We start from the raw sequence: 23,107 nt of genomic DNA, 5'->3' as shown, positions 1-23,107 counted from the left end.
TAAAACAAACTTGGACAGCGCATGTTACACACACGCGCACACAAACACCCTCCACTGTTCGCTCTCTCTTGTGCGCTATTTTTGCATAGCAGTACACGTATCTCCCTCTCCGAGGTATCGTGTTTGCTCCGCGGTGTTTCGCGCCTTCGTCATTTCGTGAACCACGGCCAGCTTTTATGTCAATACAAATGTGTAATTCTGCTCCCCGTTCCTCTTTGTACGCGGGTTCCGACGACTACTTCGCCTTCTGCCCTGACCGCAGCGCCTTGACGTAACGAGTAGCTCGAGGCCAGTCCCAGTGGCTCCGCCCACCCTCGCCCCTCCTCTATCTTACTGGTGCGTCTCATTGTCACTCCAGCGCGCGGCTGTTCGAAGCGGCAGGACTTCTCACCTTTCTGCCTGCGGAGCCGAGACAGTCGGCGTCCAGTCAGGATCCCGGTGACCACTGGGACGTGAGCTTTACCTGTCCTGGACGTTAACACCAAATGACAGTTATCGATACCAGTCTACCTTACGACGGGCGCTGCATTTTGGGAATTGCAGAGATAAAGTGCGTCTGAGGGACGCGTTTTTTTTTAAATTTATTTATTTAATTTGCTTTTGAGCGTTTCTCGTCGTGTGAAGATGCAGCTGCTGAGAACGCGCGCAAAGCACTTCGATGTTTCGATTGAAACAGATCAGGCGTAACCTAAAGAGAATGGTTTCAGACTAATTATCACCTCCATTTACTGATGTTTGAAGAAAGGTCCTCTGTTTTCCAGATCGGCATAACCTACCTACTCAGTTGAACTGCATTTTTCTGAAACATGAGGACTTCAGGACAAGGAACTGAGAGGCTGAACACCCATACAATTTTATGTGGTAACGACCCACTTGTGATTTAGGACACTGTGTTTTTGGTTGCTTCTACTTAATGCATTTTACAAAGCTGGCCATATGGTACGTGCCAAGTGCTGTGGTTCTGATTTGTGTCATCCTGATTGTGGTGCTTATTCACACCTACGATCATAATTAGGACACATACAGTATATGGCTCCTTCAGAATACTGGTCATAATTTAGGATAGTTTCTTCTGCTACCTCCACTACATACAGTATAATGTCCCTTTGAATACTATTTTTCTGGTGGCTCCTGCACACTAAGTGTGATTTAGGACGCTACACATCTCTTCTGCTCTACAATGCTCGAATTGTTGTGTGTGTTGTGCATACTGATCTTCATTGGTTGCTTTTGGGCTATTAAACAGCACCTTGCATTTGGGAAAGCTAGGGCATCTTTACAGGACCACTTAAGGGGCCATCCAAGTTCCAGTTTAAGTGATGACTCTAAGGATGCCATCTTACTCATCTGCAAACCTTCAGCTTTGGCCAACTACCTCATCAAGCATTGCACTACCTTCCACGGCTTCTGGACCAGCCTAAGTTGGACTTGGAACTGGACTTCTAGCCCCTTCCTGCAAACTATATTCAATACCTGCTGGCCAGTTGATGGTAAAATTCACTTCATAAGAGACTGTCTACAAATGAGTGATGAAGGTCTAGTAGCATTAGACTGGGCTGTGCCAGGGACAGCATTGCACAGGAGGAGGAGGGCATCCAGTAACTCAACTGCTCCAGTTCTAGTGATCATCCCCAACTCATTTGGAAGACTTACCAGGAACACAGTCAAGGTAAGACATTTTAGGGGATGGTGTGTTAGAACTACTATTGGGAGCCACTAATAAATAGTAACAAAAGGACATCAAATATCTGCGTTATTAGTGCCATCCAGATGTTACAAAAATAGGCATATTCATAATGAACCTAGAAAAGTCAAATGACCTTCTCAGAATCAGGCAGCCAGGGGTGAACTTCTAACTTTGAGTCGTGTCTTTGTCGATATACCCATAATACAAAACTTTTGAAAGATAAGGAATGTAGTGCCATTGAGGCTTCTGAGTGCAAAACATCCATCAGTTTTCTGAGCTGATGTAATCTGGTTTTAGGGTCCCAGAGAACAGGAGCCTATTTTGGCACCACTGGACACAAGGCAGAGCCAGTGCATTTTAGTAGCGGGCTCACCAACTCCTGGCCAGTTTTCAGCTTCCAGTTAATTCAGCATCTACTTGTTTGGGATGTTAAAGGGAAACCCACATAACAAAGAAAGGTACAAACTCCATAAAGAAGATTTCTGGTGTTAAACGTGAAAATAACGCTAACCACTGTATTATTCCTGGTGCTACAACAGAGCAATTTCAGGAAGCATGGCTGAATGCGTCTGCAACATGTTCACAATTAAACACACACACACAAGCACACACAGAAAATACTGTTGGTAAATGTACAGAATAGTGTGTCGGACACTTAAGTACAGAATGTAAGGACAAGTACAGTAAAGGAAATAAATCTTATAAACAGATAAGGGAATTACAACAGTGGTCCACTCTAAGGGGGAGAATGAAACCCGAAGAGTCAAAGCCAGACAGCTCCCCTCGTCTTTGCCATTAGACAGATCGCATGAGTATTCCACCTGCCTTTCATATGTGTTTAAGTTCTTCTAATGACTACCAAATACTGCTGATAATGGCTTGAAGCGCATTAACATTTTTGGAGTCTTTGTAAAACTACAGAAGCAAGTCCTGTGGGATTAGTCGCAGAATTAGAAGCCGTATCCAGCTGCTACAGCTATTTCACAAGACGGTGGGGAGGAGGGTGTAGGGAGGGGTTTGTAAACTCTGTCCTGGAGTAGCCTGCTTTGGGGTCTTGTTTTCATTCCAACTAGTGTATCAATTGGGGGCAATCTGTGTTAATCAGACGTGTTATTTTGTCCCTATTTATTGTGCCAATTTACATATTCAGTGTCAGAGTTAATTATACTTTAAATAAAAGATATATATATATTTTTTTCAGCACCGTCTTTTTAGCCATTTATCCATTCAGCCTTTATTACTTTTATTATAATGAGTCAAACAACACAAGTAAATTCATTCACAGTATAACAAGATAGAGAAACAGAGACACACCCCCCCCTTTCCATTTTACAATGGGAAATTGAACATTTCTGTTAAAATTATAAAAGAAAAAGAACAACAAATTTCAGATCTAAGCAAGAGTTACTTTGGATCCCACTTGCACCACACTTTATTAAGGAAGTTAACAAAGAGTTTATGTTTAATTTACAGGAATGAAGTAGATTTACTCAAGATACTTATTAAGGATTATTTTTCACTTCTTGTACAATGGTGTTTATTAAAGCAGCATGGTGATGGTGTTCAGCACAGACGATGTACATGGAAGAGGATTAACAGCACCCATTAGGAACACTGGTGCCTACCTTCTGTTAAGTGTTCTTTTTGGTAAAGGACAATATTTAATAGAAATTAATGAAGCACACTGTTACCTGTAACATGAGTTCGTAAAAGGAAAAGGAAATAAGTAAAGAGCGTAAATGTGTTAAATGTGCTGTCCTTATTGATAGCTCTGCATCCACTTGCCAGAATGGCATTAAAGCAGTGCTCATGTTTACTGAGTTTCTTGCAAAACAAAATTAAACTCTTAGGAATGATAGGAGCAATAAATTAGATAATTGAATACTAAGATGAAGTGGCACAACATTGTAGTTTATTTAATCTGCTGCCTTACAACTCCAGGTTTTGGGTTTGGGGTCCTGGCTTGGTCACTGTTTACATCTCCTGTTTACTGGCCTGGGTATTTCAGGTTTCCTCACTCATCCTAAATATGTATGGTTAATTGGTAAATCTACACTAACCATTTATGAGTGAGTGTTAATGTATGTGGAGGTGAGCTCAATTATAGATTGACAGCCTGTCAAGAGTTTGTTTCTACAGGACAGGCTTCTAGCCACATATGCCTGAAACCAAATTAAATGGATTAAGATAATGACTTGGTGGAGGCTAGAATTTCTTCTACTGGCCTCTGGTGTTCCTCTACCACTAAACTCTGAGATAAAAGGCCAATTCTCACAAGCAACTTATGGGCTACTGGTTACAGACAAAATGGACAGCCACAATAGTGCTTCAAGACCATGGTATGTCATCTGCACTTCTCTCTGCATGTGCTGCAAAACTGAAGTAGCTCTATGGTTTGTATAACTTTGTCTGCCTCTGATGTTGTATACTAAGGAGTGTCTTGACTGGTAGAAAGTCTATATTTACTTTAAAATGATTTTAAAATAGTTTGCAAACAAGATGAATAGCACGTATCCTGATGCTATTTTTCCTGTTATTGTTGTGACTACGGAAGCTGACCCTTTTAAAATTCTAAATTAGTCTGGCAGGCAATTGTCCTCTAAAGTAAAAGGATGTATAACGTGGGTGTGTGAGTGTGTATAAATACATACCCTCAAACACACACACACATCAATATTTAAATATTATATATATAACACTATGTGTACTATATATTATTATTACTAGAGAGAGAGAGAGAGAGGGAGAGCAAGAGCAAGAAAGGAAGACAGAGGGAGACAGGATTTTTTTCTGTCTAACAAATTTGGACATGCATTATGTTTAATAGATGGTTTGTCATGTGATGGGTGTGGCAATGCTCCCAACCTCACTATAGCATCTTCATATACACTCTCTGTATATTTGTATTTAAAATACAAGTTTTTTTTCAGACAAGGTACAGTACTCCAGTTTTACCCTTTAGCTGAAAGAGTTGCATGTTGTGTTGATTAAAGGCTCAAACCTTCACCACATGAATGTTTTGAAGTGTACCCTGTGATGCAATAGTACTTACTCCTTGTGATTCTGTAATGGGTTAACTGTGTTCTGAAAATGGATGGATAGATTATGCAGTTTTTATACTGTTAACATTAGCTGTAGAGATTTATTACTCTCTTCTATATCAGATTATCAATTAGAGTAGTAATTACTACACTAAAAAAAAGGATGACATATTTTAGGGAGAGTGAGCAGTTCCTGTAACTACCCCCTCACAATACAAAAATAAAAGAAAGTAACATTACACTGCTACACGTTTGTTTATTATCAAAACAGGAGGAAAGAGTTAGGTGTCCCTTTAACATTTGTTTAGTGAAAAGGAAAATATAGAAAAAAAGTTTTTTCAAGTTATCAAAGTTTACTGTCATTCCACATTTATTTGAAATAGATTATTCACACTGCCTGTTTGCCAGTCACGGAGAACTATATATTGTGCAATACAGAGTCTCCAAAATTATGGATGTTCTACATAAATGTTCTGGAAGGATCATATTTAGTGTACAATTAAGGTGCAATTATGGTCACAGCAATGATGGATAAAAATATAAACTGGTGCTAGAAGCTATCTCTGGGAGACAAAATGAAACTGACTAAAGTACATGTCCTACTCTAAAAAGCTAAGGACAGTTAATTTTTAACTATATGAAATAGCTATGTGAGGACTAAATCCAGGCTTTCTAAATTCATAAAAGGCATTAGATCATATACTTTATGTTGCGTGGCACAACAGCTCAATGGTTAGTGCTGCTGGCTGAAAGCTTCAGAATTCTGGCAATTATTTGGAGTTTACATGTTCTCCATATTTCTGTGTGGATCTTCTCTGGCTGCTTTTGTTTTTCTCACATACCTCAAATATATGTGCCAGGTTAATTTCAGGCACTAATTTGGACTAGTGTGAAAGTGTGTGTGTGTGCTCTGCCACTGACATTCCATTCATTGTTGTTTCTGGCTCTGCTCTTAGTGCTATAAGGATAAGCACTGCCTCCTCGTGATGATGAGCTGGAATCGATGAATTTGAAAGTTGATGTATTACAGTTCTTTCAGTTAAATTATGAATTATATACTTAAGCACATAGGAGAAGCCAGGAGGCACTTGTGTACAAAATGTATTGTGGGAATGTGAAATAAACCACCATGCTATGTGGTTGAATAAGAAACTGTGATAGCTTTTAAAACCTACATGGATAAAATATTGGGACAACATTCGTTATTATTAGACAAGAAAACAAGCCTCAAAGACTGAATCGTGGCTTTAGTTTATCTCCTTATCCTCTAAATGTGCACAAAGTCTAGTGCAATCTAGATTCAGATATTGGATATATTTTTGTTGTGTTTGCAAATAGGACTTTACCAAATGAGGGAAGATCCTCACCTTTTGCCAGTGAAAGCCTAAAGGAAGCCTGCTTCTAGAGTCCCCCCAATTAAGGTCTTGTGGAATGTAGTATCCCAGTCTATCTGTCAGTGAGGGAGCAAGATGAACAATTATTTGTTTATATTATATTCAGAATTTCATTTTATGTATAGTTACACCAGGCCATAAATTGTTAGCCAAGTGCCTGAACATTTCACAAGACAAATAAGCCACAGAAATGAGGCCCACATCATTTTCAGCCTTTGGTTCAGCATAGCAGGTGAAATTGTATGATGGCTCAAAGTAGCCTACAGAAAGGCAAATAGAAAAGCCTACCTGCTTTGCTGAAATAAGAACATCCGTCTCTTTATTAACTGCATTGATTTTTTTTTCAATCTACGGTATAAACACTTAGCTTTTAAAACCACAAGGGTGCACATTTTCAAGGGAAATCATTAATTTCAGGCTTTGTAGACTCTGAAGCAGGCTATGGTTTAGAGCCACTCCTCTTGAATACCCCTTAAGTTGGTCAATAGTGCGAGTAAATTAAAAGACAATTGTTGCATAGAGAGGAAGTATGGTTTTACAAACCTTGGAGCCTGTTTTTTCAAAGAGAGCCCTCATGCAAAAACAAAAGACATCCTCTCTTTACAATTACTCACTGCATAGTTTGACTGCACTCACAGTAGGTTCTTAAGTGGAAGTTTTAGTGCTGTGCTGTTTGCTTGCATTTGACTACTTTGGCCTTTCGCTTTACTTGACAGAAATGTGCATTTTCAAATACAAAAAGCACAGAGCTAAAATGGGATTTCAACACAGGCTTTGCTACAGGAAACAAATGAAATGGCTTGTTTAATCTAAGACTGCTTTGGCTGTTCGTACAGTCTGTTGCCTCCTTTAGACCACTCTGTCAGATAGACAGTTGGAGCCATAGTTTTCCACAGTATATTCAGGCAGGAGAAGTAAAAGAATATGTAATCTTGGTAAAGTTCACAACAGTGGATATTGTTTTTCATCATAATTAATTCAAAGCACCCATGCATAAAGAATAACCTGAATTATGTTTATCCTATGCATAGCTTCAAACACATTTAGTGGAGGACTTAGATCATGTTGAAGTGAAGGAAAATGTACAGTTTTTCTAATTTTACCATAGAAGTGTCATGAGTTAGAGTGGCTGTGTTCACCCTATTGGTTTTGAAATAGTTTTGATTTATTTTCATCTACTGTCTTTTACCATTAACTTTGTAAAGAAAATTAAATATTTTATTAATTGGTAAGCTCCTTTATCAATACAAATATCTCCTGATTAAGATTGTTTTTGGATGATTTCATAAAGCCATTTGTGCTGTTTCTGGGACAGGTTGATACACATTTTATTTTTGGAAAATTGTTGTTATACTTGTTTGGAATAAACCATAGTAAAGCTTTGCTGATATATTACATTAGTGACAGAGTTCTTGTGTTTTGCTGGATGGTTTATGTAGATTATGACCTCAGTAAAGTTTTATGATAGAATCAATCACTTCTGTGACATTTCCAATATGCAAGCCTGTCACTGTACCGTGGTAGGATATTCCCTGCAAATTTCTAACTCAGCTCCTGGTACTTGTGTGTCCAGCCTGCATTTGAGTTACAAGGACAACGACAGAGATGAGCAATAGAAAGAGCTTACAGCAGACCCCATCTCTGCCATAGTGTTGTTTGAAACATATATCCCCTTAACTGTTAGGTTGGGAATTAATGTAGAAGTCTGTGTTCAGAATGAGAATATGTTACAATAATATAACAATGTGCAGCCTGTAACTCATAATACAAAGTCATTGGTGAATATAAAGTCATTGATTTTGTACTAAATGTTTTAAAATATTGCCAGCAATGCATTATGGCTAACAGTAAATCAGTATTCTATACAAGGCCTTTAATAAAAGAATATATCTTTCTCAAACCTGCTTAATCCCATTCAGGGTCAGACCTAGATGTTTTTTGGGGAAAATGGTGGAAACCAGAGTACTCTAGAGTAGAAAAAAATAGACACAAGAGCAGGGAAAATATGCATATCTCACACAGATAGTGACCTGTGCTGCACACAGCCCCTTTAGTCCTTAGTAAACATACTGTGCACCCAATCAGTTAAGTGGTTCTTTGTATTACAGATTTTCACTATGATTAACATCATAATTAAAGGACAAAAGCAGTCGCCAGTGCAATTACAGGTTATTGACCAAGAATCAGACAACAAATGTAAGAAATGTCTAGTTGTCAACTACTGCACATCTCTTTGCCATCTAACCATTAAGTCAGCCAAACCGCCAAGACATATATACAAAATAATCTGGTGAGGGGCATTCCTGCATTGCTTTATTCAGTTCTGCATCCCCTGGTTGTAGACAGACATACTGTACATGAATAAGCAGGCAGTGAACCTGTTGCTTCCTGTTGTTATATTTTCTAAAAGGATGTAGCCCCCTTCATATATATATATATATATATATATATATATATATATAGCCACAAAACGAGACATAGACAGATAAAGGTTTGGGGCAGCCACCCGTGCAATATGGTATCCTGGCTGCAAAAGTCATTTTTATCAAAATAACCAGCACTGAAGTACATACAACAGAGTCCAAAACGAGACTGAGGAAAAAGGGAAAAGGGGCAGGTTTTTAAAGGGGAAGACAGGAAGTGAGGTCATAAGGATCAAACACGTTGTCTTCAACCATTGGATCACAGCCGGACGTGACATCAGAGGGGCTGGAGCTGGTGTGGTCGACCTCCATTGGCTCGGTCCCGGAAGTGATGTCAGGAGAGCCAGGTGGAATCCCTCGGGAATGGTCTACAGGCAAGGGAGAAAAAGAGTCAGTGTACTCTGCCACATCCCGGCATGCCTCCGAACTGCCTTCACTCAAGCCCTTTAGCTGCCCCCCATGCGCGTGTGTGACAATATATATATATATATATATATATAGTTTGCTCAATTTACAAAGTGTATCCTTTCTATGCCCAATAAATCTATTTAGTTTATTTGTATAAACAAAGGTTTTATATAGAATACTTATATTTATGTCTTTAGTAATAATTTCTTTCCTTTAATATTCAGAGTTGCTAAATTTTAGGTAGCAACTATCATTCAGATGTGCTGATTGACATAGAAATACTGTAGCAGTTGTTAATGGATGACATATATTATTGACAATCTGTTCAAAATTAACTTTAAAGCACAAGGTCCCCCACTTAAATGTTATATTAGGGCTTTACTAGTGATCAGGTTTTAAATGTACAGGATTGAAAATAGAGTCACAGGATTACAAGTATAGTAGATTACCCTTGTTTGTAGCTTTAAAGTGCTGTTTACAGTTATGTAAGTTCAAGGCCAAAAACTTGCATGTTTTCTCTGAGACTTTGTTTCATATCCTGCGCTTAGCTTTTTAAGCCATAAAAAGTAAGTAAACAATCATTGTAGGAACATAAGCAAAAAAGCAAATCTTTGTACCTTTTAGACTTCCCTTTTAACAAACTACTTTTTAAATCTGTTGGGTGCACTATCCAGTTAGTTCTCATCAAAAACCCTATACTTTTATCTTATATTTTCTGTCTCAAGCTCCTTGTACCAGAAAAATAAAAAAGAAAACACTTATATCACATCATACAGGGTGGTCCAGATCTAATTATGCAGATCCAGATTATCTAAATGACTTTGATTTATGCGGGCACGATTTCAGTTCGGCGCAAAGACGATTCTTTATGTCATCAGTTCGCACACTTCTCGATGGTCCGGTATTTTTCAGGTGATTTTGTATGTAGTAAACTTAATAAGTTATTGCGTAATGAAAATTGCATAATTAGATCTGGAACACCATATACATATAAAATGAGCCATTTTGTTACAGCAGCAAAGTGGTTTCCATTGCTATGGGAGGTATTTTCTGCAGAAAAGGACATTAAAATTATAAAATGAAAATGCAATTTCATTTTTCAAAGTGTAGTTGCAAGAATACTGCAAAAATTAAAAATAAAATGAAATAACACCATTTGCAATTTCATATTCAAAGTCTATGCACAAGAAGGCTGCAAAAATTAAAAATACAATAAAATAACACCATTTACAATTTTATTTTCAGGCTAAGCAGCAATATGTAAGTAAAATGCAAATAAGCACTGGTGCCACCTGCTGCTCATTGAATTTTCATTTTCCACTTTGCATTTCCATTTTCAAGTTCTTAACATGCAGGTACAGTAGCATGCGTCAATGGGCAGGGCTTTGCTCCTCGACTTCCCACAATTCTTCGTCCTTCGTAGCTACACCACTTCGATCAATAGAATTCTCACTTTCAATGTGTTTAAGTCACGTGATTTTAATCTTTTCACCTCTTCACAGTAAAACCATCTCACAAAATCCAAATTGTAGTTTTGAAATAACTAATGCGCTATTTAATTACAATATTTAACATGACAGACATTAGCCTTTACTATGTCATAATTTACATTTATTTATAATGAAGTTGAAATTGGATTCTTTGTATTTTTGTTTTATTTTTTGTAGTATTATATAATTTTGCCAGTTTTTTTTCTGTGGTGGTAGATGTTTTGTAACCAAAAACATCCCAAGGCACACCACTATTTTTACTAACCACAAATTCATTATATCTCAAACACGTGCTCAACTGTCTGAAGGGGTGGGACTACCGGAGAAGACAGTAACAAACACAGCATTCGCAGACATAGCACTTAGTGAGCACTTTCGTGGCATCTCGCACCTGCTTCATCCCTTTTGCATGCCCTTTTCTGCCTCAGAGACAACTGTTATGCCCACTGTCTGCTGGGCCTATGAGACTCACTGGCAACCCCACACCTGGCCAGATTGATTCTAGCAGCCAGCAGATATGTCCAAAGTGCTCTATGTGCTGCGTCTGCAACATAGTAATCACGGAGCTGCTTTTATGCCAGCTTCTCTAGGTAGTCCTATCCTCCTCAGACAGTTCTTGACCTCCTGCAGAGCTTGTCCCTCTCAGGTTCAGACCCAGGTACGCTACACTGTTATTTCCATGGTACACCTTGGTAGCTTCCATGGCACACTAGTGGGCCATAACACACTGGTTGAAGAACACTGATTTACAGTTTTCACCACCTCCTCCTACGTTTCATTCTCCAGTAGTTGAACAATAATGTTGATTAAGGTTATTTCGCAGTTCTAAACTGTTCTCTTGAGAGTGTAGATTTGTGGGTTCTGTGATGGAATGGTGCCGCATCTGAGGATGTATTCTGCATAGGGATTTGTTATTAAGGTTATGTTATGTTTTCTAAGACATAATGAGTGGACGTTTCTTGTAGCATTTGCGAAAGTCAAGGCATATAGCATAGCTATAGTGAAGTATTATTAAACTGAACCAGACAACATGCAATCATTTTGAATCAGAATTGTAACTTTGAACTCATTTCACAGAACCAATAAAATTTACAGAAAAAGAGGCAAGTTCCCCTTTGGCTAAAAAAAGAAAGAGAAGAGGCAGAATAAAATGTCAATGTCAGTGTCAATGTATTTATATAGCACATTTAAAACAACATAGGAATGCTGTGGCCAAAGTTCTTTACAATAATAGAATAAAAATAAAACATACAAATAACATAAATAAAAATGTTTGTGCACCTTTTTTCTTGCTATTTAGTTCTTTCAGGTGGAAACTACCTGATAGTGGTTGGCTTGGGAAAGTGAGGTTGATTCCCATGGTGAAAGCACAAACACCATTGAGCAAGAGTAGTGCAAAAAAGAAAAGAATTAGAAAGATGTCTCTCATTTATCATATTAGTTCTCAGTTACTACAGGGCCTCAGGCATTCAGAAAGTGAAAAGCAAAAACGCACCTGTCAAATTAAAGTAAAATGGCATCATTTATTATTTTCAAAAACCTATTCATTTTAATTCTTTATTTGCATGGAGCTCTAGCTTATCCAAGGAGACTTGGGACAAGTCAGAAACCAACCCTAAATAGCAAACTAGTTTAACACATGCTTGGTTCACGCACACAAACACACTAACTTATGTTGGAGTCTCCAGTCAACTTAGCCTGCACCTTAAAGCAGTAGGGGAATGACACATATTCTTTGATGTGACACATCTTTGTTTCCTGTTAGCTGTGGCCCAGTTAGAACATGAACTGTTTCCTGCCTTTTTAAGCCCTCTGATGTTTGTTCTCTCCTTCTGTCTCTCTCCATTTCTCTCTGTCTGTAGCTATGTGAGACAGCTCTGGACCATGGTTACCTGCCAGTGGTGTTTAACCGACGCAGCCAGAATGGAACACCTCTCAGCACACCTCGACTCCAGCAGTTCGGAGACCCTTCTGACCTCAGAGAGGCTATACGCTACATCCGCTACAGACATCCTTCAGGGCGCTTATATGCTGTTAGTGAAAGCACAGGGTCTGGTCTTCTTCTGTCCTATCTGGGCGAGTGTGGCTCCTCCAGCTATATGACTGCTGCTGCCTGCATCTCACCCATATTCCGCTGCCAGGACTGGTTTGAGAGTGGACCACCTTGGATATACCACTGGCCCTTGTTGCTTTACCAAAAAATCTGCCTCAGCAGGTTGTATATTTATTGTGTGTACTGCATGACTGAGCATCAGATGTAATTTTTATTATTAGGAGTAGAGTTACTGAGGGGAAAAAACCACAGCCAACTATCATTGTTCTTAAACAGAAGAATCTACACTTATTTTCAGCCTAGGATTGCATATTTCTCCAGGTCCCCACAACTGACTACATTCTCATGCCTTCATCTCATCTAGTGGCAGCTTTTTCTCACCTACTCTCATCATTTTTGCTTTCATCTGAATGGACTTTATTCCCTTCTTCCTCTCCTATACAGGTATATGTTAACTGCTCTTTCCATTTTCAGTTACACACCTGATGACGGCTATACACCCAAAACAGTGCATCTCTAACCTCCTTTCCTTTTTGGCGTGGAATTAACCTTTAACTTTTTTACCATTTAAAGATATCCAAATGTCAGCAATCCATTCAAACACAAAAACAAATGTTGCAGGCTGAGTTACACTACATTGAAAATATAAATATTTTTAAAAAAACTAATATGCAATATGAAAAATATTGCTTTTCATATATGGCTCCTTTAAGACATTAAGGTGATCTGCTAATAAATTGAATATTCAAGATGACAAAAATAATATAGTTTACTAGAACACACACCATGTGTTATAGTGTAGCACAGTAATGTTCTTAACGTGTGTCAAGAAGCATGTATCAATTAAAACATTATGAAGACACAAGTTTGCATGTGGCACACCTCTGTTAAAGGAGGCAGATCCTACTACAGTAAGTGAGCAGATGATTATCTAAAAATGGAAGATATCAGGGATGATTATACATATAGGCTTCAGTGAGTTTTTCTAATGTTTATCTGCTGCACTGATAATATCTGCTATTTGTGCTGACACTAGCAGTGCATGACTCTAACCCCCTCCACTATAAGTTACTACACACTAATGGTATACTAATTAATATTGTGCTTTTTATTTATACTAGATACACTAGACTGTTGGAGCTAAAAAAATTCTAAACTCCACAGCCATCTTGCCTTTACTGTGTCCGTTGCCCCAACTGTTAGCTTTGCTGTGCAAGCTGCCAAGTTTAGTTCGGTTTTTTGATCTTATCTCATTAAAATCCCAGATTTGTATGTCTGTCCTTTTACTGGCAATGTTGTGGACTTCTTGAAAGGAGCCAGAAAGCATGTGCATGTTGAAATGACCAAGTGACTTGATCTCAGATGCACATTAAAGTGACTAAGTGACTGGATCTCAATTGGTCATGCGACCCAAGTGTATATCTTATAAGCTTCAACTTTTGTCTTCCCCAAGTGTAAGTGACATTATTACAGAAAGGTTTCTCAGCTATCTTAGTGGTAAATCACTGCAGAAGTGGTTCTCATTAGTTCCTTAGTAGGAGACGACCTTGCTGTGTCCAGCACAGGATGATTTGTATAGCAGATTTATGCTATAGTGTACAAACACCAACCTCTGTGCGAGGCCTCGGTTTAGGACCCATATCATTCCATCTACTGGATGCTGAAAACCTGACCTCCTTGTCCAGTGTATCTCACCAGCTGTTTCCTATTATTTTATTTTGTCTCAAACCCTCCCTTTTTTTTTTGCCTAATGTGCAATGCATTAAAATTTATACTAATCGAACTGTGTCACAAGGTGACTCAGTAAATGATAAAGAGTAGTCTACACTTAATTCTTTGTATAAATAAGTCCACTCATCCCTTCATCAATGTTTACAAAATACATGATTAAGTCACTTTCAAACATCTGTTCTGATTTTGTCCTTCTTTTCGCTTCCCATCACTTGGCAGAAAGTAAACTAATGATATAATTATTTTAAAATTATTCCATTACAGCAGTAAAAAGTAAATAATATTATTGTTATAATTTGATGGCCACCTTCTTTTCTGTTTTAAAATTGAATCATGTAGTGTTCAGTTTTGATGCCTAAACAGTAAAACCAATCTATTTTCATATATTGAAAATGTAACTGAAAAATATCAAGGTATGTCACCAACTTAATATTCAATAGTGGAATCCATACCTCTAGTACAGAAAGGCATGTAGGTCTTGTAACCAAAAAAGTAAGTTTTTTGTGGCTGGTTGGTCCTCCTTTTAATGAATAGTAAAATGTGTTACTTTTGAATAAGAGAGAGCTTTGGGTCATTTCCATATATGAATATTCTTAAGATGTCCACTGGTGGCTCTGGCTTACAATTTAAGATGGCCAGTGTCAGATCTCACTACTCCCCTTTGGTTTATTACACTTAACAAACGGAACATTTTAACTGTATTTTTTGAAAAGTGGTACTTGCTTTAGTTTTTATGAGATGGCTTGAAAGTAAGACGTTAACAAAGCTCACCTGTAATGGTGACAGCATAAAGGACATAATTTCTACACTCCACATGAGCCTGAGGAAAAATGAGAAAAATGTGTAATCTAGGTGTAAAACACAGTAGAAAGTATATGTTACAGTATGTCATCTAAAAAGACTACCAATTTATACACTTGAAACCTTAAAAAAGTCCTGTTAGTAATAATCACAGTATCACATATGAGCTGTTTCCCCCTGAAGACAAAACAATCAGAAAAATCCATGGTGTCTAACTACAACAGAACCAAGTGGTCGGTTTCCAAACCTTTTGTAGCTTATATCTGGTATGAACATAAATATAGGATATATTTAATTGATCCTTTCTTAGAAAGATTCAGAAGTAGGATAACGCACTGCCAATTACTCTGTTAAGAAATAGCTACATTTTGATGCCTAGGTAAGCCCTTTCCCTCCAATCTGTGAACTTTTCTGTCCCTTATCCAGCCCCTTCTCTACCTGGGTAACAGCTGGTTTTCAGTATTATTGGGAAGTGGGAAGGACATTGACAGTGTTGTCCGTGGTGATTTCCTTTTAATAAATTGATAGGGCCATACCAAGCACTTTGAAATAACGAATGAAATAAAATACATAGAATAATAAAAATAAAATTAATTTAAATATTTACCTTTTGATAGGCTAATAACCATTCATAACCCTGAATTCAAATAACAAGGTACAAAAAATGATGGAATAATATTTGTAACAACATAGTCCATATAATAATCAAAAAGAAAACATACATCTTTCCTAGCTATCTGTACAAATCTAATAAAATATTAGAAATAGCTACTTAATCTAATGTCACACCAGTCCAATGAAACGGATGTGCCTGACTTGATAATAATGGTAATCCATTTATTTACCACATATATTCGTCCATTAAGAATATGTTTGAAAATTTAAATTTAATTAGAAATTACTCCACATTTTGCAACACTCAAACCCCTATGGGATGCAAATTTGTTTCATACTCACACCAAGATAATTGACCCTGTCAAGTTAGGATAAGCACTGGGACTTTGTGTAGATACCACGCTGATAGTATGTCAGTCCGGGATCTACATGTCCTTTAAGATAATGATACCATTTAACATTGATTTGCAGTGGTAAAACATACAGATTAGACAACAGACGTTAGAGGAAGAGTGCTCCTTAAGGGTACTTTAAGGGCCCAAGTGGTTCTTTCCTTGGTATTAAATCCTTTTAACCTCTGTCTGGCTTAAAGGAAATAGTTTGGCAGTTGAATCCCACTCCTTACTCTTCCAAGAAACGCTCAGAATAACTTCCTTATAAATGTAACTAATACAGAAGGGCTTCACCACCATTAAAATAAACTCTTTGGAGGCTGGTAGTATAACCAGTTTAAATGGTACACACACTCCTGAAAGCATTCAGCCATGTCTCAATTCCATCATTAACACTACCGTCTGTTGCTTGGTGTGACAGAGCTGCGGTCTACCGTTATGGTTTTTGCTTATTGGTCATTGCCTTTATCCCACTTTATTATCATTTGTTGTTTCTTTCTCTTCATTCTCTTCTCTTCATTTCTCTCCAGAATTATACCACCTCTTCTCATTCTTGTCATTTATTTTTCTTGAATGTCATTTCTAGCACTCCCTTACTGACAATAATAAGCACTAAACATGTATTTAGACATAATTTATTTGTGCCACTCACTCTCCATGCCCTTAATGTAATGGAGAGTAAAACTTAAAATTACTTTTCTAGGTGATGAGATGGCTTCTTGTGGATTGTCATTATATGCATTTAGAATATTTAATTGCCTTTGTGTTTCTTTCAGATCTAGTACAGTCCTACATAAAAAACACTCTCGCTCCTAGGGGAAAGACTTTACATCCCTGCAGTTTAGATAATTATTCAGCACTTCACTTCAAAAGTATATGTATGTCACAGAGGATTATTTATAGATTCAAATGCATTGTGGGTGATCAGGCTACTGACAATACTGCCAGCCTTCAAATATTTTTGGAGCCTTTTGCTGGTGGTGCTTTAGTGAAATAAGACTACATGCTGTGTGAAATGTTAGAATCTGCATATAGACATTTCGTGTAGTGCTCCCATTGCTGGCAATTAGGACATAAGGAAAGTGCAATATAAATTTAAACTAAATAGAAATAATCAGGTCTGAAAAATGAAGGAACAGTGGGAAGATTGGTCAGGAATTTACGCAAAAATGCATTTTTAATGGGTTTAGAAGAAAGCATCCTTTACAATTAAGAGGTAATTAACATGCATTAATGTGACAAGTGATGGTTTAACAGGATTTCCCATTTGTGTCATTTGTTTTTATTATAGTTTAGGAGTGAGTCATTGAATGGTTGTGCAATGCTTGGCATAAATTAGCAGACAGGACATCAGCCCAGAGCAGGCTTTCACAATTGTAGTGGCCCATTGGTGTGCTGCTTTTTTCACATGGTCGCTGATTTTCCACTGACCATGCAATTGCCTGAAACCCTAGCTATCAATCAAACTGGTAAACATGCAACAAGACAGCAATGCCTTTTTCTTCCAACATGACAAAGATTGATGCAACATCATTAACTCCATGCTGCTGTATGTGCAACATATATGTGCAGAGAGAAGTAAAATAGAAAAATTTCAGAGCAGAATATAGCTGAGCCTGAGCAAATCTCCTTGTCAATTCAATGGAACAGCAACTAACATTCAGCCACTGTTTTTTCTCGTGAAATTGTACAGATTCAGCTTGTAGTCTTCTCTGCAAATACTGCAGCTGCTCTCTAATGCTTTTTTGTATATCAGCATGTAGTTCTAAAGCATATACTGTAGATGAAGATGACATCTGTGATTACAGTGATGTTAAGGACTGGCAATACTGTTGTAACAAAAAACAAGACACACATCGCTTCAGTGGGATTGAAGAAGCCCAAGTGAGCCTTTGGCAATAGAAATGTTATAGACTGAAATAAATTTCAGTATACAGTAGGAATGTATGTTATTCCACATCAGAGTATGTATACACTTAGTTTTGTAATTCATTTTAGCTTTTCTTATTGAATATCTCAGTTTTCCATGGGTGAAGTACAGTATTCCAAATAGTGTCCTACAAAATATAAAATGTTTTTTACAGGGCCTGAAAGAAGCTCAAAGCAAAGGTCACTTGTTATCTATGAATGCAGTGCTCAATACAGTATAGAAAAACATATCTCTAGCTGAGAAAAGCACACTGATCTATCATTAGTAAAATTGAAATAACATGCTATATATTTCCTTTATATTGGTATTACAAGTATACTAGTGTTATCAAGACTGTGCCGAGGTAGGGAAAGGCACTCTGTATTTTAAAAAAAGAATGTCCCGGATAATCGAGCTATAAATGGTGCTATTGAATGTTTAAAAATTGTTTATATATTCAAATATATCTAATGCATAAATCCACCTTTTCTATATCTAAATTACAGTTTTCTGGGACCTTGAACCCATCTTGTCATCATCTAAAACACAAGGGTGGAAGCAGACCTAGAAAGAATGCCCATCAATCACTGGGCACATCTACTCACAAAAGGGCATTTTTGGAGGTCAATGATCAGTTGATTAACGCGTGTTTGGCTGTGGGAGGAGACTCACATGAACACGGCAAAACACATGAAAAACACGTTATGAACTGAGCCAGGGTCAAAAACCTGCCACGTGGAAAAGTCATCATTCTGGATGATACTCAAACAGAATTCACTAAATAATTTTATAATTGCAGCTTTCTATTTGCTATGTGATTTTATAGACATAACCTCAAAATTTTCCGTACTATTATGAAGCCACATAAACTTTGAGAAACTATTTTAAATATGTGTACATTTTCCTATATTCTGGCCAAAATTAGTTTTGTTGCTCAAAAATTATATTTGTGTTTGAAAAGTGTGCTTATATAGTAAATTAAAAATACAAGCACTAATAAACTGACCTACCCAAATGTGACTTCTCAGTGCGAAAAATTTCTTGAAATCTGCTGACCAGTACAAAAATGACTTATTCTGTGTTGTTTTGTTTTTGCCCCCGTGTTTTGCTCTGTTGGTGTCTTGCACACTCATACCCATAATGGCCTGTGTACAAAGTAGACTCCAGAAGGGGATGAGAGAGCCCACTTACAGTACTGTGATCAGTAATTCAATCTACAGAGCAACTTTCAACAAGCAGGCTTGGACTAGCAACACTAGACTAGCCTGATTTAAGGATGCTCAGAAGTGGACTGGCATGCTTTTCAGAGCTGATTAATGCCATGTGCCCATTGCTGCCTGGACAGGCCCTGCTTTTCATTACATGGATTAGGGAGAATTGGGAATGTTAATGAATGAATGCTGTACATTGTGGTTCTGAACCATCATTTCAGTTGTCAAAAAATGTCACTTGTAATCAAAGTTGTAAGACTTTTTAGAGGCTGGTAGCAAAAAATAAGGCGCTTGTGTGCCCTTTACCCTGTTCAGATACATAAGTGCACCAGTGAAGATTTCATTCTCACAAAAAAAAAAAAACAAAGAAAACAATTGCAGGTACTGTAACATGTTGATTACCGTGTAATTAAGAACGAGCCAGGAGATAAACAAAAGCCAGAAAAAGGGTCAAAACCAGATCTGTTAAAACAAGCATTTAAGCCAAAATGTGCGACAAAAATTTGTGGTCAAAACAAGACATGCAAAGGTCAAAAATACCAGGAATCAAAGATAGAGAAGTTAGCAAAAGTAATAAGAGATTTGTGTTTTGAATTTGCAGCTTGGACGAGAAAATGTTTTCATGGCTGAACTTTTATACTGTTGTGTCATGATCAAAGGTCATAACCTGCAAGGAAATGTCACCAGCAACTGCTGTGTTAGTTCTAAGAACAGGAAATCAAAATAGCAGTGACCATGAAATTACAAAATTGAGTACTGGCACTGCCCCTGTAGAGTCTGCACGGGCTTTCGTGTGTGCTTTGATATTCTTCTTACATCCCAAAGACGTGCCTGTTAGATTAACTGTTGATTCATACCTGGCCCAGCATAAGTGAATCTCGGGACATGTGGGAGTGTTTCAGGAGATGGGCTGGCATCCAAATTCATGGTTGTTTTTCTGCTTCCGGGATAGGTACAACCCTAAAGTAGATGAGTGGTTAACAAGTGGATGGATTTTGGTATGAGCAGTGTGCATGCAAAGCTCAGTATTAAACATTTATCATTATTATGATTTTCTGGTACTGTATGTTCTGCTTGCTTAGTTCATTTTTAATCACTATCATCTGAAGTGAAGTTTTCATGGCTCCTCTGTGTTGCCCAGACAAACCTCCTCCAATGTCCTCCCTAATGAGGTTTATTTGGTTTGCTCCCTTCTGACATAGCTGTACATCTCATTGCAGATACACGACGGCCCTGAGTGAGATCATACACATGGAAGAGCTGTTCTCCAGCTGTTCACTGCGGGTCTCGGAGGAGGCCATGTTCTGCCACTCTGGAGCAAAGGAGGCAGAAGGGAGCTATAGCACCTCTCCCTGGGAGTCATACTGGGAGCGCAACGATCCTTTGCGGGATGTGGATGAGGTGGCTATTCCTGTGTTGTGTTTGTGCAGTCGGGATGACCCAATCCGTGGTGACCCTTCAACTACTGTACCCTTTGAACTCTTTGAAACCAACCCTCATTTCTTCTTGCTTCTCACCAGCACTGGAGGGCATTGTGGTTTCATTTCCAGTGGAAGCAACAGAGACATCTCCTCTTCAAGCTACATGTGGAGCCACCAGGCATTGCTGGAGTTTTTCCATGCCACTAGTGAGTTTTTTGCAGCAGAGGAAAGGACCAAACTAGCTGTCAGGCGCCGAGGATTAGGGGTTGGGTCCAATGTTAAAGGCTTCCCTTGCCGCAGTGTGAGCATTTGCAAAAAGGAAGCAGTCTGCTCTCACAACATTCATGACATTTACAACTGGCAAAGGTCCTACACAAGGTAACAGTGAGAGGGCAGCCCTGTGTAAAGTGCGTGGTACAGACTTGCCATGGGACAACGCGAGGGTAAAATTATCGGTGGGGCTCCAGCTGCAGGATGTCTCTCTGCTTTCACTCTCAGGTTTGCTAAACAGTGGGTCTTTAGAAGATGATGTTACTTCATTATCTCATGTGGGTCACATTACAGCACATATAATATTAAAACCGTGGTTAAATGATGTTAAAATGTTAAATATAAAATGAAATAAGCAGATCCAGAATATCAAATGGGCAAGGACAAAGACCAAGGAATGGAGCTAGCTGAATAGGAGAATGGCAACACATTAAAGACTGAAGGCGAAGGACAGCAAGAGGATAACACAGAACTGTGACTATCTGCTGACAAGAGTGCTTTGAGGTTTTGATGCAGTGACCACACTGGCTTCAGAAGACCACGGTCGAGTTGTACAGGACAAGTGATTTAGGCCTGTACTGATTTTAGAGCTTTGTCAGTATGGCAGTCTTTACAAATATTCTGCAAGCCAGTGTGACTTGTCCTCCTGGGAGGTTATGTAGTTATGATATTTGTTGTCTACGGCAGTAGCATTTTTTCTCACTTGGGGGCTCATAATAATACTTTTGGGATTTTTTAGAGAGACTTCTAAGGAGTGAATGTTAGTAGGCCAGCCAAGAGGCAATAAAAACACAGAAAAATGTTTAGCATCTGAGATATGTTTAGACTTTGGAGACATTACCCAGTAGAAGAAGATGGCAGGATCCCAGTTTAAGTGGGAAAAAAAATAATGCGTTATAACCTATAAAAATGTGTGACAGATCAGAGGGGGATGGCTTGGGTAATAATAAAGGAAATATGAAGTAGGACACACTGTAAGTCACTTTGAATGTTCCCAACCAAGCTTCTATGAAATGCCAAAAGAATACCAGTTGGCTTTGCTGCCAAGTTATTAGATAGCTAGTACTTTATTTGTCCAAAGGGGAATTTACAAAGTTATTATATAAATAACACAAAGTATGGTATCATTGCAATATGAAACGAAAAGCACAGATCAAGTCATTCTGATGTTTTTATTGGTTATCTTATGTGAATATGTATACTTTTCATTCTTTGTGATGGACTTTACAGTTTGGGCTTCTGTCTTAATAAAATTGCTGGTGGGATAGAGTCCAGATGATGGATGAATGAATGGATGATTGCATAGCAAGACACTTTTTGTGACATGGAAAATGAGGTTAATTTCAGGAACAAATATTGGTATCAATTCAAGGAAAATACACAAGAGATAATAAATACAAACTGTCAAGAGACAGAAACAGAGCCATAGGAAATGTCATTGAGTTGAAGTTGAGTCATGGGCAACAGAGGTGCTGCAAAAATACCAAAGTGTTTGTCTTTTTATTTCCATTCATGCATTCTTGATTTATAATAAGCACCTGGTGACACTCTTTTTAAGTTACATGTAGGTGGTAAATACATGTTTCCTATCTAACATTAAGAAAAGAAGCTTTAAAATTATTTTGATATACCTTGTGAAATGCAGCCACTTCTAAGTGAATGTCTAATGTTTCTATGTTGTTTCTTGACATTTGTATATGTGTTTGTATGTTTTTAGAGTGTCTTGAAATAAAAAATGCAAAACCAGGAATGTGTGTGTTGTCTTAGCTGAGGTATCAAAGACGTTTTGAAGAGGCAGTTTTAAGGACGTTTTTAGGTGTAGAGGTGACTGCTAACACATGGCAAAAACATGAGTTTTACTGAATAGTCAGCATGGGTTCACAAGAGGGAGGTTGTGTTTTACTAACATGTTTGAATTCTATGAGGAAATCACAAAAGGATCTGATCAAAGTGGAGCTAATGATATTATTTATCTTGAAGTTCTGAAAGAATTTGAACCTTATCAGAATTGGCTGATGTTAAGAGTGGTGTTCCATAGGGATTAGTGCTGGGGTCACCGCTATTTTTAACATATATAAATGATTTAGATAGGACTATGAGTAACAAGTTGGTTAAGTATGCAGATGATACAAAGATAGGTGGATTAGCAGATTTAATGTAGAATCCATAGAGGGACCGGGACAGCATACAGCCTTGAGCAGATTTGTGGCAGATGAAATTTAATGTATTTGATGTAAATGTAAAGTATTACATGTAGGAAT

At 37.9% G+C, this 23,107-nt stretch overlaps 1 protein-coding gene across 1 annotated transcript; it reads left to right on the top strand.

Moving 5' to 3' along the window:
• The first annotated feature begins 336 nt into the window (after positions 1-336).
• Positions 337-22,592, top strand: abhd15a (abhydrolase domain containing 15a). The gene is made up of 3 exons (XM_039756913.1): positions 337-1,669; positions 12,306-12,658; positions 20,376-22,592. Exons 1-3 carry the CDS (start codon positions 1,181-1,183, stop codon positions 20,956-20,958), a joined length of 1,425 nt encoding a protein of 474 aa, XP_039612847.1. The 5' UTR covers positions 337-1,180; the 3' UTR covers positions 20,959-22,592.
• The last annotated feature ends 515 nt before the right edge of the window (positions 22,593-23,107 follow it).

The sequence above is a fragment of the Polypterus senegalus genome, chromosome 6 (genome assembly GCF_016835505.1).
Source record: "Polypterus senegalus isolate Bchr_013 chromosome 6, ASM1683550v1, whole genome shotgun sequence".
NCBI classification, from domain to species: Eukaryota; Metazoa; Chordata; class Cladistia; order Polypteriformes; family Polypteridae; genus Polypterus; species Polypterus senegalus.
This window is presented reverse-complemented; position numbering and strand designations above follow the sequence as displayed.